We start from the raw sequence: 18,568 nt of genomic DNA on the forward strand, positions 1-18,568 counted from the left end.
GCCACAGAATCTCACCCACTCGCTCATGTGGTAGACCCTAATCTCTGGCTGAGTTACTAAAGTTCTCAAATATGGTTTAAAGACTTCAAGTTAGAGAATTTACCATTTACACTCGTTTAAACCTGCAAGTGATCCATGCCCCATGCTGCAGAGGAAGTGAAAAAACCCCAGGGTCTCTGCCAATCTGACCCGGGGGAAAATTCCTTCCTGACTCATATGGTGATCAGTTAGACCCTGAGAATGTGGGCAAGATCCACCAGTCACTCAGCTCATTCCCAGCATTTCCTGTTCTTTCCTGCCAGACCTGACTCTTCTATTTTTGGGGGGGCTTCTCTGCAACAGTGTTTTTCCCAGTTAGTTCTTAGTTCTTTACTTCCCATTTCATACTCTTAAATTGCTATGGTTTTGTACTCATTTGTTTAATGTACTAATTGTTAGTAGAATTTCAGGTTTTATATAGATTTCTTTTTTCCTAGTAAGACATTTCACGCTTAAAATGCTCTTCTATGCTGAAAAACCACACGTATTCAAACAAAAGTGATAAGCAAATTGCCTGTGCTGATTTTGCAACCAGTATCACCTTCTGATATACATTGAACTTTCACAAGTCATGATGCTAAACTGCTCAAGATAGTTAAGACCAAAGCAGACTGTGAAGAACTTCAAAAAGATCTCACAAAACTAAGTGATTGGGCAACAAAATGGCAAGTGAAATTGAATGTGGATAAATGTAAAGTAATGCACACTGGAAAAAATAACTCCAACTATACATACAATATGTTGGTGGCTAATTTAGCTACAACTAATCAGGAGAAAGATCTTGGAGTCATCGTGGATAGTTCTCTGAAGATGTCTACGCAGTGCGCAGCGGCAGTCAAAAGAACAAACGGGATGTTAGGAATCATTAAAAAAGGGATTGAGAATAAGACGGAGAATATCTTATTGCTCTTATATAAATCCACAATACGCCCACATCTTGAATACTGCGTACAAGTGTGGTCCCCTCATCTCAAAAAAGATATACTGGCATTAGAAAAGGTTCAGAAAAGGGCAACTAAAATGATTAGGGGTTTGGAACGGGTCCCATATGAGGAGAGATTAAAGAGGCTAGGACTTTTCAGCTTGGAAAAGAGGAGACTAAGGGGGGATATGATAGAGGTATATAAAATCGTGAGTGATGTGGAGAAAGTGAATAAGGAAAAGTTATTTACATGTTCCTATAATATAAGAACTAGGGGCCACCAAATGAAATCAATGGGCAGCAGGTTTAAAACAAATAAAAGGAAGTTCTTCATTCAGCACACAGTCAACCTGTGGGACTCCTTGCCTGAGGAGGTTGTGAAGGCAAGGACTATAACAGGGTTTAAAAGAGAACTGGATAAATTCATGGAGGTTAAATCCAGTAATGGCTGTTAGCCAGGATGGGTAAGGAATGGTGTCCCTAGCCTCTGTTTGTTTGTCAGAGGGTGGAGATGGATGGCAGGAGAGAGATTACTAGATCATTACCTGTTAGCTTCATTCCCTCTGGGCCACCTGGCATTGGCCACTGTTGGTAGACAGGGTACTGGGCTGGATGGACCTTTGATCTGACCCGGTATGGCCACCCTTATGTTCTTAAAGCTTCAAGTAGGGGATATACTTCTCAGGATTTGCAGATTGAAGTAAAGTGATTTAGGAGCACAAGTCCCATTAGGTCCTTTTGAAAATCCCACCCTTATGTACCTAAATATGAGTTTAGGAAACCTAACTTTAGGCTCCTATTTTTTTTACCATTTTGGCCTATATATATTTTTAAAACAAGTGACTAACTTTTTGTTAATGTGTAGGAAGTCTAAATAACTTTTCATTGTTAATGCTGAAGAAATTTTGTTTTGAAGTGACAAATATTTTATGTCACTAAGTTTGTAGTACAGATACAGTTTTTGTTCCTGATATGGCAAATGCTTATGCACATACTTAATTTTAAGTTAATGAATAGTCCTATTGAAGTTAATGGGACTATTCCTGTAGGTAAAGTTACATACCTGCTTAAGCATTTATAGGTTCAGGCCTTATTTTCAGTACTTGTGCATGTGACTTTGATTATTGTTTGTCAGTTAGTATCTCAAGGGGTGGCTATACTCCATAGAATTTAGAGGGAGATATCGCAAGAAAAAGTTGGGTTTTTTTTCTTTGCTGTTATCATGGTAGGTACATGTTGTTCAGAAAAGAAACATGATCTGCTAGGGCAAGTTTTCCATTGTATTTATGGGATAACAAACCACTTTAACCTTATTATAGGAGCTTACTCAGTGTGGCACAGAATGCCTTTTCCCATCAATTTCATGTTAACTTCATCACAGTTCTTGTCAAAGTTGAATGGGTGAGATTTCCATCATCTATCAGACATGAAGAATTTTTTCATTATGTGGCATCTGCTATGCTTAGAACTGCTGTCTAGCTTCTGCTACTGTGTGGCATCTTTACTTGATGTCTTAAGTGTTCTCTTTAGATCATAGGATAATAAATACTAAGGTAATAGGAGTGGATAATGATAAAAGGTGAGCTCATTTAGCAAATGAATGTTGAGCTTAGGAGAGGGTGAGGAAGCATATACTTATCACTTAAAGTAATACACTATTTTTTGTTCTCTTCAGTGCCATTTGGTCAAACTTACCATTCAACAAGGTTAAATCTGTTTTGGAGGTCATCAAATCTGGCTGTCATCTCATGCAACAGTATTATTATTTGGATGGCTGGACCATTTTTAGGCCCTACCCTGAAATGGATTTTTCATAAGTCGTCAGTGTGGTAAAGCAGGATGGCAGCCACTTCCATGCTGCTGATTACTTTCCCCTAGTCTACACTAGGACTTTAGGTCGAATTTAGCAGTGTTAAATCGATGTAAACCTGCACCCGTCCACACGAAGAAGCCCTTTTTTTCGACTTAAAGGGCTCTTAAAATCGATTTCCTTACTCCACCCCTGACAAGTGGATTAGCGCTTAAATTGGCCTTGCCGGGTCGAATTTGGGGTACTGTGGACACAATTTGACGGTATTGGCCTCTGGGAGTTATCCCAGAATGCTCCATTGTGACCGCTCTGGACAGCGCTCTCAACTCAGATGCACTGGCCAGGTAGACAGGAAAAGAACCGCGAACTTTTGAATCTCATTTCTGGAGACTGCGGGAACTGTGGGATAGCTACCCACAGTGCAACACTCCGGAAGTCGACTCTTGCCTCAGTACTGTGGAAGCACTCCGCCAAGTTAATGCACTTAATGCACTTAGAGCTTTTTCTGTGGGGGGACACACACTCGAATATATAAAAACGATTTCTAAAAAACCGACTTCTATAAATTCGACCTAATTTCGTAGTGTAGACATACCCTTTGAAATGGTCTGGCTGAGTGGTTTTAGGGTTGGCTTTAGCCATTTTTGGAGTTCTGAATGTGTACCTCATTAGTCGTTCTTAAACTTTATTTGGTTATTAAGTGTGCTTGTCAGAGCACCCAGTGCATATGCAATATTCAAAAAAGCAATTTTAGAGCCCGGTTTATCAAATAGATTCTAACTTTCTCTCTTACCCCATTACTGTAAAGGAAAATTAACTTTAGATCCTTTCTAATATTCCCTCAAACAAAAAAATGTGAAAATAAGCTTTAGCTCTGCACTGTGCCCGGAGAGTCAAGGGCCTTGGTCTGGAAGTGCCCTGTCACCAAGACTCCTTTTAATTTAAATCTGGGGGGTGCATAGTTGGTAGGCCTCATCTGATCTCCATTCACGAAGTATAATAGGAGGAGAAACCCTTTGTTTTTAAGTATGTGGATTTGAAGGGTTAAGATCTGAGGCCTATCAAGTATTTATACCTAGTCATTGCACAGTTCCAAAGCAGCAAGTTGTATTAGTACCCTGCCAAACTTTGCCCCTCTCAGATCGCTATTTACAGAAGTCAGTTTCACCAGAAACATTTTTTCAGTCTTGAGAGATTGGTTATTCACCAAGGAAAACTTCAAGTATTTAAAGAATTTATTCTCTCATTTTATATTTTGTAGGTTCTTAATAATTCCTATAATTTTGGCTATATCCTTTTCCAAGGAAATTGGTACAAGTGAATTTGTACAGAAAACTGCATTAAATAAGATCTCAGAAGACATAGGATAGCAAGTACTAGATCCTGGAATAATATCAGACTGGGAAAATTCTTTCCTGTTTTGGCTTTGACATTACAGCATGAACCAGTAACATCCAATTTCTTGTAGAAAAGAGCAAACCCCAAAGTGAAACCACTATTCATGCTAAGAGTTGCACTCAGATAAGTTACCCTGAAAGGGCCATAAGAGCTGCTGTGTTACTCTTGGAGATCAGCAGTTTATGTACATGGTTGCTAATTGCGTGAATATGACTCATTAGAGTAGATGTTTATTGTGGAGTTTATCATGAGATCTAATTAAACTCAAAAGATCCAGTGGATCTAGTTTGCTCTCTCAGTTGCACTTTGTCCTGATTGCAGGCCTAGTTGCACCCTATCTCTTTTTTGGTCTCTCTGACTGCACCCTCTCAGGTATCTGGCCTTGTGCCTTCACCTCTCTTAGAGTTGGAATTTCTCTGTTTTCCCACTCTTGCACTGGCTTCAGTACACTGTGCATTGACTGTGCTTGCTCAGCAAGGCCAACTGGGTTTGACACCTGCAGTTCTTCCCTTTGGGAGTCTATGACCAGTGTTAAGCATAATGACCAGTAGGGTTGCCAAGCCTCCAGGATTGGCCTGGAGTCTCCGGGAATTGGCATCAAACTCCTGGCAACTATTGAAAGCAATCCAGGAGGATATTTAAATAGGATATTTAGAGAAAATGACATTACATAGTCACGGGAAGGGGGGTGGGGAGAGGAGAGAATCTCGCGGAATAGCTTCAATCAGAGTTGGCAACCCTACCAGACAGCCTTCTGCCAAAGAATTGTTTGATCTTAACAATAGGAATATAGCATAGAGAGAAAAGGATTTTAAAACTATCCACATGCATGTCTTTTACCTAAAGCTCTACCAACCTGTGATGGTCTAATTTGAGAGAGACTAGTGGGTCTTGGGTGTCAGCCTGAACAGTTCCCTGGCAGCAATTAATCTCCCTCTGGAAAAGAATGTCTTTTTACCCAGTCTGAGTTCTTTCACTGTTCTCGGTTCCCAGGACTGCCCTGTGTGGCAAAACAGGTTTTGCACCTTGACTGGAGTCATGAGATAGAATCAGCTCAGGCATTGTCTGTTGACCACTCTGGATTGTTTACTGGGGGATGGCCTAGCTTGAGTCATTTTTCCCTTCCTGCTTGTTTTCCCAACAGTCCTGTTGATTTAACTCTGTATAGTTAAGGAGTAAACATCCCAATAACCTGGCCGACACACAGTAGTCATAAACTATTACAGAGCAGATCATGTCTGTCACACGCATCACTGCATATCGTATAAAATAATCTGCTGTGCTTGCATGAGCAGTTGATCTAACAGAAAGCATATTGTTGTACTTCACAAAAGAGAGCACAATCAAGCCCTAAAAATACTTGGGATATTCAGCTGCTAGCTTGAACCCAGGTTCTGCTTTCCAAAGTGATTTTAAAATCCTTCTAATCCTGTATTTCTCATTTTATTTGTTATTGATTACTGTAGCTATATATGTACCATAGGTTCTCAGCTGTGTTTGTTTGTATAAAACTTTCTGTTGGTAGGGGGGTCCAGTTAGTTGGCCCAAATTTGGTGAATGATGTTGCAACCCCATGTGCCAGTTCACAGTACCACTCATGGGGTCACAATGCTACAACAAACATGCAGGTTAGTGTTTGAGGACCTTCTGGAGAAAGTGAGTCTTGGCGGGGCAGGGGGTTTACACAAGGGCAGCATGAGTATCTTTTCAGCTATTGTATGGGGGTGGCCTCCGAGGCTGAAAACAAACAAAAATGTTGAGTGCGTGTTTGTAATTGAAAAAGAATTGAGAACACTTATACAAACTTTGAAAATGACTACTAACATCATTTTGGCTTCTGTGTTATGAAAATAAAATGGACTGATATTTGAAACACAAATCTTTAGTATTTTATAAATGTGTGGTCTGAAAAATTTACCATATACATATGAGCCAAAGGCTGTTGGGAAGTTGATGTTTGTTTAAAAGTTACATACAGTATATAAAAACATACATAAAATATATACAATTATACGTATTTTGACTATTCTTACTCTATAAACCATCTAGAAGAGAAATGGGTGGGGTGAGATAGAACTAACAAAACTTGTGCCTGTTGTTGAAAATGTTAATAGTACTGGGATTTCTACTAGAGTTGCCTTGAACTCTGCTAATAAATTTGAAGACCCGACCCTTGTGGTTACCGGAGAAAGGCTAATTTTTGTCTCACCCTTTTCCCATTCTGACTAATGCACGGGGAAAGACTTTCCATCACTCTACCCCCACTACCAGCCCTCTGGGTACTCTGAGGCCAAGTTTACACTGGAACCGTTACATCAGCTGTGCTGCTATAGTGTGTCTGGTAAAGACACAGTCTACTGATGGGAGCACATCTCCTGCTGAAGTAGCACCAATATGGACGAGCGTTTGGATCACTGTAACCTGCATCGCTCAAGGGGGTATCTTTTTCACACCCCTGAACGATGCAAGTTAAATCAACTTAAGTGGTAGTGTAGCTCTGCCCTAAGGAACTGTGTGTGCTTTCCCAAGTGGCTGAAGAATGAAACTGACCTGATTGTGGTCAGATGATCTACTTCTCTCAGATCTCAGTAGCTAGTGGAAGTTGACAAGACTGAGTTTTTACTCTGCTGCAGCTTGACAAAACTGTTTCGGTAGCTGAAGAGGTATTGGGGATGTCTGCAGATTTAGGCCAGGTATATACTAGAAGAGGTTTTCCGGTATAGCAATACTGGCAAATCCTCCCAGTATAGATGCAGTTTAAAAGTGCTTTTTTCCAGAGTATCTTATATAAAAGTTCCCCGAGTGAAATAATATATACCAGCAAATATGCAGTGTAGTTGCAGCCACGTCAGTCCCAGGATATTAGAAAGACAAGGTGTTTGAGATAATATATTTTGTTGGATCAACTTATGTTGGTGAAAGAGACAAACTTTCAAGCTCTGCAGCTTGTTTCTCTCGCTATACCAGCAAAAGCAGTTTTTTGCTGCTATAAAAATGTTGCCAAAAGTGATACCCCCAGCAACATTACTGTATTGGCACGATTCTAATGGATACCAGGCCTTAGAAAGCTGACATTGCTTCAGTTTATATTCAGTTGAAATTCAGAAGGTTACCTTCATGATCATAAGGGATAGATATTTAATGTTTTTAAAGTTAAATCTTAAATTCTCCCAAAGTTTACTGGTTTTCCTACTGCCACTTGCCATGGAAAACTACCTGCTCCTCAGTGGCAAGTAGGCCAGTGGATTTTTCAGGTCTTGTTAATTTGATTTTATTATAACAATTTCCCCCCTCATGTTACATGCATTATATGTATTTTTTTCCTTCTAGATGATCATGGGAACAGCAATGGCAGTCATGTAAAAATCTTTTTACCGAAGAAGCTGCTTGAATGTCTACCAAAATGTTCAAGTTTACCAAAAGAGAGGCACCGCTGGAACACTAATGAGGTAGCAATTTTTTTGTCTTTTGATTGCACTTTTCTTGGTGCTTATTGGCTGTTTTCTTCAAGAAAACTCAGGAAATATTGTAGGTGAAATTGTTAATATGGAAACCCATGACCTTTGGTATCTAACAGAAGCTGACTCACTTTCTGAGAGGCTTGTGTTATTTAATGAGCTTTGAATTGTGCTTGTTTCAAAAAGACAGAATGAGCATGCTGACTAATTTGGCAGGAGTCTGTTCTGTTCGTATATGTTGCAATGTTTCTCAAAGGCTTAGTTAAACTCTACATGTGTCTGATTTAAATATTCTTACTGTTGTCAGGACTTAAGATATGGCTTTGGTACTGTACTAAACAGTATTGTTTTGAAAATGTGAAATTACTCTTAACATGGATAATGATAGATTTCCTAGCAGTAAAACAATACTTATTCCTCCTTGCAAAATGGATTTGAGACTTAGCTAGCTTAGCAACTTCTGAGAAACCCTTGTTAAGAGCAGAGGATGCGACAAATAAGGTATTTCAGACCCGCAGCCCAGTTCTAAAAACAAAGCAGGAGGTGATTCTCTGACTGTGCCTGTGTAACTTGTTAACCAAAACAGGATTTTTGTGGTTGTTGTCAAGACAAGAAATGTACTCATTCCATTAATATTCAGTTGTTTAGGGGTACAAATTGAAACTTAAAATGCAGTCTGTGTGTAAACCATTGCCTATTGAGTCTTAGGCAGTAAGGGTGCAAGTTATATCTTAGTACCCTCCATATAGTTTTAGATCTGAATTGGTTGTTCAAATAATACCTGTGGGGGAAAAAAAACCACAAATATTTTAGTGGATACCATAATTAAAATTTGTCTATCACTGTAATCAATTATTTGTACCAGACTTTAAAAGATTTTAACTAAAAATGTACCAACAAAATGTACATGACAGCAGGTGGTCACTCAAGCACAAAACCAAAAATCTTAATTTGTAAAAACCTGGTTAGCAAAGTTGCAAACATGTTATCACTTTTTGTCTCAAATATAAATTTGATCTTGCAAATTGTAATTTATAAAATATTGTAATAAGGTTAGTTAGGTCAGGGTTTTTATTTTTTAATTGCCATCAAAAATTTCTAGAGCAGTGCTAAGTATCATGCTTTCATATGCGTTGTCTCACATGAATTGGGCTGTAATTTTGCAACTTAGTCATTACATTTTTCTTTTTTTAATTGACTTTCTTCTGTGATAGCATTTATATTTGCAACAAAGCATGAATTAGTAGCAATTCCTATGATTTTAAAAGATGCTTGTTTTTGGGAAATATTTGGGCAAGTAAAACTTTTAACGTGGCTGGAGCACTAGAACAGTATTTTATCTTGAAGTTTGGTGATTTCAGAAACTTCTCTGGATGACAAAGCCATTAAAAAGTGTAAACTTTGTTTTTTCGCGTCATGTCATTCATACCAGAATATCACAAAAATCTTCACATAATGCTGTCGTTTGTGCACATACATTGTAAACTTTAATTATAATATCTCATGCAGATAGCATCTATAGTTATAGGAATTCTGGGTAAAGTTACACAGTACTGAAGTTTGAGGGGAAAATGATTGAATATGGGGTGAACTAGAAGGTGTATGGAATATGATTTGTCTTTCTGGTGCTCATGTGGTGTACTAGGCTAAGAGAAGAGATTGAGGAATATTGTCTGAATGTGGGGCATGTGTCAGTCACTGTTGGAGTTGTGTTCAAATCTTTTAATAGTACTTGTGGTATAATTGATGCAGGTATGTCTTAAACTATTTGCCAATATAATTAATTTTAGCTACAATTACTGTAAGTGATTATCATAATCTTTTCAGCACTACATTGTCAATGGAGAATCAGTTTAGCTTAGTCTTTTAGATGTGGACCGTGACACTGTCATCTGTGCCTTTGTTACCTCTAAAAGGTTATTACCGTAGACCATCACAAGTGATTTAAGGATGATATTCAGTGGCAGCGGCCAAGGGACTAATTCTGCCCTTGGATTAAGGCTCATGGTTTCCATTAACTTCATTGTATATTGTACTGGTTTCAGTTTATCTGTGAATGTATTTAAAGGGTTGACCTTTATGGGTGGTCATAGTGGCGTGTCCTGTATTATACCATGTACCAAGAGAAGAGAATCTTCTGCCTAAATTAAGTTTAGCAGCATTAAATTTTCTTCAGCAGAACAGTGTCTTAAATATCTGCATAGATGCACTAGATTATATACTATGAATAATAAAATCAGTAGGACAGTGAAAGTGGGGATCATGTCCCTTTCTCCCTGACCGTGGTTCTTACTCTGAATTAAGTAAACTTCGACATTGTTATATTTCTTGTTTAGGATTAACTGATTCTCTCACTAAGCCTTGATTCCATATCATTGTATAAAATTACTGTTGAAAGAACATTGTGAATTGTAAGTACTTGACACAACCAAAGATTAGTTTAGTCTGTTGTAGATTATCTTCTCCTCACTCTGTAAATGTATTTTTTGTACTCTTATAAAACTACTTTGGGGATACTTAACTTAATTTTAAAGACCAAAACACAGTTTCTCAAATATTTAATGTTCAGTACATAGACAAACAGGTTTTTTGAAAACTGGGGTTTTGCAGAAAAATGTAGTAAGCAGTTAGAGAAGTGGGGCATTTTAAAATGCTTACAAACTTATATTGAGATTTGCTTTCAGATTATTCAGTTTTAACTAAAATGATGGAAATAGATTTGCTTACCAAAATCTCATCTATTTTAAAATCAACTTTATGGTGTTTTTATATTTTACAGTGAAGAAAAAGTTCCTTGTAAATTTTTATTTTTTTTAATTTGACCTCTGTGACAGTTTTTTTTTACAGCTGCTTATTTTTGTAGCCCTTTCTGAATTTAGTGTCTTGTGTTTTGTAATACTTTGTTATATTAGTCAAATCACCTGTTGCTACATAATTTCCCAAGACATTTTAAATGCTTTTAAGCTACCTTTTCTTATAAATACATAAGTATGGAAAATCCATAGAAAAGTTGTTATTTGGCGAATTGAGGGGAAAAAAGAAAACCCTGATTAATTTGCATCACATTAAACACAAATCTAACAAAGACTTGATATTTGTAATGTCCGTGTTTTAATAAACAAAAATACATGTAGGCCGACTCTCACTGAACCTTAGCTATAACCACAGTGCTACATATAACTACTTTCAGAGTTAGATACTAATCAAGATGAGTGGGAGTGACCAAATCTATCCCATTGTAATGTACAAAATTTATAATGTTCTTGGGGTGGGCAATATTCTTAAATGGGATTTAGTCAAGATGCTGAAACACTGACAAAACAAAAGTATTCTTCAGAGTGTCTACAAGAAATGAGGTATTTTTTTACTATCTTTTATATAACTCAATTATGCCTTTTAACTCAAACTTAGTGAAAAGCATGAAGTTACTCAGATTGTTCCTTGTTATGTGTAGTTTGTGGAAACAGCAAGTTGGCTAGTGTTATAAAATCTTGTACAACTATGTAAAACAGCCAGTACTTACAGGGCTGGAGTATTTTGATTACACAAACTAAATCAGCTCTGTAATCTCCTAAAAACATTTCTTTGACTAATTGTATACTGCCTGTTGGTAAAGGCATATAAAATGGCATTTGATAACATCCAAGATATATTAAGTATAACTTTCATTGTATTCAGTCTAGTCTTACGGTTTTTAAAGTTTGGTTTATCATGTAAAGTTAGGGCTGCCAAACTATTACAAAAATTAATCAGGAGATTAAAGAAAATTGTGATTAATTGATGTTTTAATTGCACTGTTAATAATAGAATACACTTTAAATATTTTTGGATGTTTTCTACATTTTCAAATATATTGATTTGAATTACAAGACAGAATACAAAGTGTACAGTGTTCACTTTATATTTTTGATTACAAAATTTGCACTGTAGAAAAGAAAAAGTATTTTTCAATTCCCCTCAGACAAGTACTATAGTGCAATCTCTTTATAATGAAAGTGCAGTTTACAGATGTAGAAATTTTTTGTTACATAACTGCATTCAAAAATAAAACTATGTAAAACTTCAGAGCTTACAAGTCCATGCAGTCTGTCGTCTTGTTCAGCCAGTTGCTAACACAAACAAGGAGATAATGCTGCCTGTTTCTTATTTAGAGTGTTACCTGAAAGTGAAAACAGGCATTTGCATGGCACTGTTGTAGCCAGCATTGCAAGGTATTTACGTGCCAGATATGCTAAACATTTGTATGCCCCTTCATGTTTCATTAGCATGGGAGCATGTCCTCTGGAATGGTGACCGAAGCATGAAGGGGCATATGAATGTTTAGCATAATTGACATAAATATATTTGAAAATGTAGAAAAACATCCAAAAATATTTATAATAAATTTAAATGGGTATTCTGTTGTTTAACAGTGCAATTAAAACTGCGATTAATCGGAATTAATTTTCTTGTGTTAATTTGTTTGAGTTAATTGCTTGAGTTAACTGCAATTAATTAACAGCCCTATGTAAAGTATTCCAAACTCTAACTTCTTATTGAATCAAGTAATCTACTGAGGTGCAATGGAGCATCACGAGGAAGAAGTGGCTTCTAAAATATCAGTACTCAGGGGTGCTGTGCCTCTTGGCATGTAGAGTGTCTTCCTGTCTCTTCCTAGCAGAGCTCATTAGGTTGACAGAAGCTGGGGATACCTGCTGTTAATCACAGAAAAAGCTCTCTTGAAGCTGTCTTCGTAGTTGAATGCACCACAGAGAGATTTATCTTCTTCAGGAAACATCAGAGCCATAGACTGGCCATGTGTTCAAGAAACAGTGATATTTACAAGTAGTCTGTGCATCTTTCTTTAAGTAATACCAAAGACACTGTGCTATAAACTCCTGAAGTTAGTTTTTTGATTGACAAACCAGTTTGACAGTAGAGAATACTAAATTTTTCCCATAGAAATAGATTCTCTCAATTTCCTAACAAAATCCAGCAGTACCTCTCATATTTAACCTTTTCTTCCCTGCATGGTAAAGAACCTCAGCTTATGTCCAGTCTTTTTCATCCCAGTGTTCAGGTGCTTCTTGAATTACTGCAACTCTGAAGATAGCCATCGAAAGCTGTCACTTATCTGTTGAGGTATGTATTGACTGTCCAGTCAGTGTACTCCAGGTCAAATCACGTTCAGCGTCATGTCGGTTGTGATTTTTAGCTCACATAATGCTGAACACAGTTTGCCCTGGTCTGAATTAACTGGACAGTATTGCCCAACGTTGTGTCATGTAACTTTAGTCTTCACAGTTATATTCAAACATGTTAATTTTCTAGTGAAGCCAAGCCCATTGAAAGAGGAGGCTGAAAATAGGATCCCAGTGTACGTGGGGACTGGGAGAGAGACAAGAAATGGGATGCAGTTTCTGAGAAGGGAAAGATAGGGGAAAGGTGCAATGCAGTGCACTGGTGCTTTCAACTTTATGAAGGAATCTAAAATATTTAAGCACAAAAGCGGTTATTAGGAACTGTAAATAGGTTGTCAGCAAATAACCCAACAAGTCATAATTAAGGCTACGTTTTAGTGATGAGTATTTTTAGTAAAAGGTACAGACAGGTCACGGGCAGTAAACAAAAATTCATGGCCCATGACCTGTCCATGACTTTTACTATATACCCCCTGATTAAAACTTGGGGCTGGGGCAGCTCGGGGGCGAGTGCTGGAGGAACGTGGCCCCGGGAAGCGCTGTGGGTACTCGGAGTCGGGGGGAGTTAGGGGAACTACTGCGGGTGCTGGGGAGGGGGTCATGGGTGTTCGGGGGGGGGACATGGCCCGGGGGGCACTGCAGGTATTGGTGTGGCCCACGGGGGTGCTGCAGGGGGGTTGGTGGGGCTGGGGCAGGCTCCCTACCCAGCTCCTATGAAGCAGCGACCCCAGCTCCTAACTCCATGTGCTGCCTCCACTCCACCCCCAGCCTGGTTCTGCAGCTCCCCTTGGCTGGGAACCATTGCCCCTGGGAGCTGGGGCAGCGGTGCCTGTGGGGCAGAGGCAGCTGGAGCTAGGAGCTGAGGGAGCTCCCCCCAGGTAAGCACCGCCCTGCACCCCAATCCCCGCCCCTGAGCCCCCACCCAAACTCCTGCTGCTGGGGAGCAGGGAGGGCCTGAGACTGGCTCAGAGGCTGCCAGAGCTGCTCAGGCAGCTCCCGGGCCAGTCGCACTACTGAGCTGTTGCAGAGGTCACGGAGGTCACGGAAAGTCACGGGATCCATGACTTCATTGACGTTCGTGACCAACACGGAGCCTTAGTCATAATTACTATTATAAAGTAGAATCCTGTTCCATAAATCATCCACAGGTGTGTTAAAAAAAAAAGACATTCAGAAAATAATGCAGTTTAGAAGATCCCAAAAGTATGGGATTCTTAATTGCTGTTACAATGGTAAGTAAGTTATACAGGACTTAATTTGCCTGTCTGAATTGACATAACTTAAAATTTATGACAATAGAAACATTTGCTGATTTATTCTTAGGCTTGTGAGTGGTAGTAGAAAGCGACGATGGAGAATTAACTGGGAATTAACTAATGGCTGTCTCCCCAACAAAAGAGGGTCACCATTAGCCAGTGGCTGCCATGACTTTCTAGGGGTGTGACCGCCCTTCCCCCTGGTCCCACCTCACAATATGGGCTCACCGTGAATAGCTAACCTTGTTAGTTATGATGGATATTATTTAAGACATTAAGCTGTATTTTGATTCCTTCCCCTTAACGAGTCAGAATGGGAGGGGGAAGGTTTAAGGGGAGGGGAGGGGAAGCAGGATGTGACTACACTTGAATATCAAAATAATCCTTTAAGCATCTTTGTATAATAATAAAGGAACCATATTACCAAAATACACTGTGTCTATTTACTAGAGAACTGCACAAAACACTACTGTAGTAAATGTTGAAAACATCTCCAACAAATCTCTATGCATGTACGGTAGAGAATTGAAGCATTTCCCCCCTGCTTTGCACATGTGGGGTAGGCTTCAACTAGGAAGTCTTCAAAGGGAATTATCCTGCATATTAATTGAAAAAAGTTAATTACAATCCCAATTGTTTTTTAATTTTTGGAGGCAAAACTGAAGATACTTTTAAAGATAACTCTAGTTAGCATTTTGCTGTTTTCCATGGCAAGCTGCATTGCAGGAATCTGAGTCTCAATGACATTATTTCCCATTTACTGTGGGGAGTCTAGCTAGTTTTGTAATCTTTCTTGTCGTAGACCCTTTGAGACCAGAAGAGATCATCATAATCATCTAGTCTGACCTTTTGCACATTGCAGCTATAGAACCTTGCATACCTACTCCTGTAATAGACTCCTATCCTCTGGCTGAGTTACTGAAGTCCTTAAATCATGGTTTAAAGACGTCAAGTTACAGAGAATCCACCATTTACACGAGTTTAAACCTGCAAGTGACCCGTGCCCCATGCTGCAGAGGAAGGGAAAAAAACTCACAGGGACTCTGCTAATCTTACATGGGGGAAAATTCCTTCCCTACCACAAATATGGCAGGCAGTTGTACCCTGCGCATTTCGGCAAGACCCAACAGCCAGGCTCCTGGGGAAAAATTCTCTGTAATAACTCTGCCTTCCCCATCTAGTGTCCCATCACTGGCCATTGGGGATATTTGCTACTAGCAGTGTCAGATCAGCTGCATACCATTGTAGGCACTTTCATCATACCATCCCCTCCATAAAATTATCAAGTTGAATCTTGAAGCTAGTTACGTTTTTTGCCCCCACTACTTCCCTTGGAAGGCTGTTCCAGAACTTTGGTCAGAAATTAGAAACCTTCATCTAATTTCAAGCCTAAACTTGTTGATGGCCAGTTTATATCCATTTTTTCTTTTGCCAACATTGGTGCTTAATTTAAATAATTCCTCTCCCTCTGATGTATTTATAGAGAGCAATTATCTTGCCTCTCAGCCTGGGTTTGGTTAGGCTAAACAAGCCAAGCCCTTTGAGTTTCCTCTCATAAGGTAAGTTTTCCATTCTCTGATCATCCTCATCCATTCTTTTGATCATCCTAATCACTCCTTCTCTGCACCTGTTCCAGTTTGAATTAATCTTTCTTAAACATAGGAGACTAGAATTACATACAGTATTCCTGATGAGATCTCGCCAGTGCCTTGTATAATGGTACTAACGCTTCCTCACCTGATGCATCCTAAGATTGCATTAGTCTTTTTCACGGCCGCATCACATTGGTGGCTCATAGTCCTCCTGTGATCAACCAGTACATCCAGATCTTTCCAATCCTCTGTTGCTTCCAACTCATAAGTCCCTAGTTTATAGCAAGGATTCTTGTTACTTATCCCTAAGTGCATGACCTTGCACTTTGCACTATTAAGTGTCATCCCATTTCTATTACTCCAGTCTTGAAGATGGTTCAGATCTGGCATGCTATTCTGGTCCTCCTCCATATTGGCAGTATCACCCAACTTTGTGTCATCTGCAGATTTTATTAGTACACTCTCACTTTTTGTGCCAAGGTCATTAATAAAAATGCTAAATAAGATTGGTTCCAAGACTGATCCCTGAGGAGTTCCACTGATAACCTCCGTCCAGGCTGAGAGTTCACCTTTCAGCATGAATTATTGTACAGTTGTCTCCCATTGTCTCCCGTTTAACCAGTTTCTTATCTATCTTTCAGTTCTCATATTAATCCACATCTTCTCCCATACTTAAGTTACTTGGAATGGTCAAGGCAAGCAAGAGATTTGTTATCCATAATCTATAATGTAGTTGGATCTCAAATATTTGGTCATATCAAGCATCAACCAAAAAAACACTCCTTCCTTAAATCCCAGACCTCTTACCTTGGGGGCTAATTCTCTGTGCTCCAAAACTGCACCTAAAGGAATTATGTAAAATATTGAGGGCTTCTTGGAGAATGAGTAAATAAAACTGGCTATCAAAAGATGACTTAATGGACACTCTTATTTGCCAAATTATTGCTCTTAGGGCAAGAGCCTGTCTATTGGAAGTAGCCCTCTTCTCAAACCCTTTTGGACAGAATTCTGCAACCATGAGAAATGGAGCAGAAACCAGTTTTCCAACATTTCTCTCCTCCACTGACCTGAAGCAATCACCATGTGGCAGAGTAAGGCTTTGAAGAAGTTTTAGTCAGTAAAGTTTGAATTCCTGTGAGTCTATTTGCTGGACTGTGGCTGGTTTCCTTTTGGACTTTATCTGATCCTTCACAGATTCAAGTTCTTTTCAGCCACTTGCTCTTTCTCCTTAATCCTTCTCTTTTAAGAATAAGACCATGGACAGATATTTCCGTTTTCACTATCAAGTTTCCTTAAAGTGAACTTAAATTCATTGGCCCTTTATATCCAAAAACTTGTCAAGACACACTTTGGATATAATTAGGACCATAACATTCTGTTTGCTTAATTAGGGACAGAGTCTGTCCCTAAAAGATGTAAAAAGATCAGAAGGTCTCCTGTTCAGTCATAGCCAAATTGATACCATTGTGCATCAAAGAAGCATATCGTAGATGAAAGGCTGCCATGCTCATTTAGTCTCCTGTTTCATTCTACAAGGGTATTTCCTACTCCTGGATGGAATGGGAAGCTTTGCCAGGCTGCAAGTGATCCACAATCCACACATGCTCACATTGTTATAATGTATAATTAAGTGCTTTCTTGAGTTTGTCCGTTACATTCTAGAACTGTAGACCAAGTCAACCTATTTCTCCTTTTCACATGTGCCAATCTTGCATGATTTTGTGATTCAGTTACTCATAGCCCATGTTCCTAAGGGAGAGAGGAATTTCGTTCCTACCTTGTAAATGGGTCTTCTACAAGGGTCCCAGCAATCCAGAAGCTTGTTCTGTTGTGTGTTTAGGTGCTAGTTGCAAAGGCAGTTAACCTGTTCTGTTAAGGGAAGAGCTGGGTATAAAGCTTGACTTAGGTGGAACTATCACATTGAGAAGAGCCCATATTTTGGATTTGTGACCCCCATTGCAAAAATTGCTCTACGTGGTAGCAACAAAACTTCCTTTACATGCCACAGGGTATTGGAATCTCTTGGATAGCTGAAATTCATCAGAGGGGAAATAGGATAGCAGAAGACTTATGATCTGAAAATTATACCAAGTAAAGGTGTATTTCCATTTACCCTACATGTGTGAGAGTTGCCCATCATGAATGAATTGGAGGTTTCTTCTCGATATTCTCCTTCTGAGCATCTTTCTGTGCAGCTTTAGGGCTGACTTTGTGATGCTTCTCATTGCTTCTGAAAACTGACAGTTGTGGCAAACCATGTGAGTACAGTGAAACTATACAAAAGATCAGCCTTATTAGACAGCTTCCTAACTCACAACACCATCCCCCAAAAAATCCCAAGGTGGTGTAAAATACAGTTCTGCTCCACCTTCATTAGAGTAAATCCTATCAAGGAACTGACAAAAGTTGGTTACTTATAGGAGGTTATATTGAAATTCTTCTATGCTCTTCTAAATTTATGCCATACAAAATTTGCTACTAATGGCCCTGCTGTATATTTCTCAGTCATGGTTACAAAATTAGCAAATATCCAGAGCAGGCTCACTGATTTCAAACAATTGAAATATTGTCTCTCTTGGTTATCTTGAAACCTATAAAAGCATTAATAACTGATGTTTTATGATGCACTCTTTGAAGTAAGGATTTTATAGGAAATTTTTCTTATCCTCCGCTTTATTAACATATGACCATGATGATGATTGTATAGTAAAATTACTTTGAAAAAAGATGTTTTTTGTAGTTGCGTGCAGCGAAGATATTGGAATCAATGTCTTGTGACTTTAGTGAACTACATCTAAAATTATACAGAGAAAATACATTTCAAATTACAGAAGCTTGTTTGCTTAAATTTAGTGACAAGATCTCTTGCCAAAAGTCTCATTCAGTCTTTGAGCATACATATCAAGTGTAAGT

General features: G+C 38.8%; 1 protein-coding gene across 17 annotated transcripts in view; it reads left to right on the forward strand.

Moving 5' to 3' along the window:
• The window catches only part of CAMTA1 (calmodulin binding transcription activator 1), a 939,042-nt gene that overhangs the window by 26,064 nt on the left and 894,410 nt on the right, over positions 1–18,568 (forward strand). For all 17 annotated transcript variants that reach the window (XM_075121021.1, XM_075121016.1, XM_075121014.1 and 14 more), the window contains exon 2: positions 7,500–7,618. In XM_075121021.1, the coding sequence (XP_074977122.1) occupies positions 7,500–7,618 (119 nt within the window). The remainder of the gene's footprint in view (positions 1–7,499; positions 7,619–18,568) is intronic.

This window comes from Caretta caretta, chromosome 18 (assembly GCF_965140235.1).
Source record: "Caretta caretta isolate rCarCar2 chromosome 18, rCarCar1.hap1, whole genome shotgun sequence".
Lineage (NCBI taxonomy): Eukaryota > Metazoa > Chordata > Testudines > Cheloniidae > Caretta > Caretta caretta.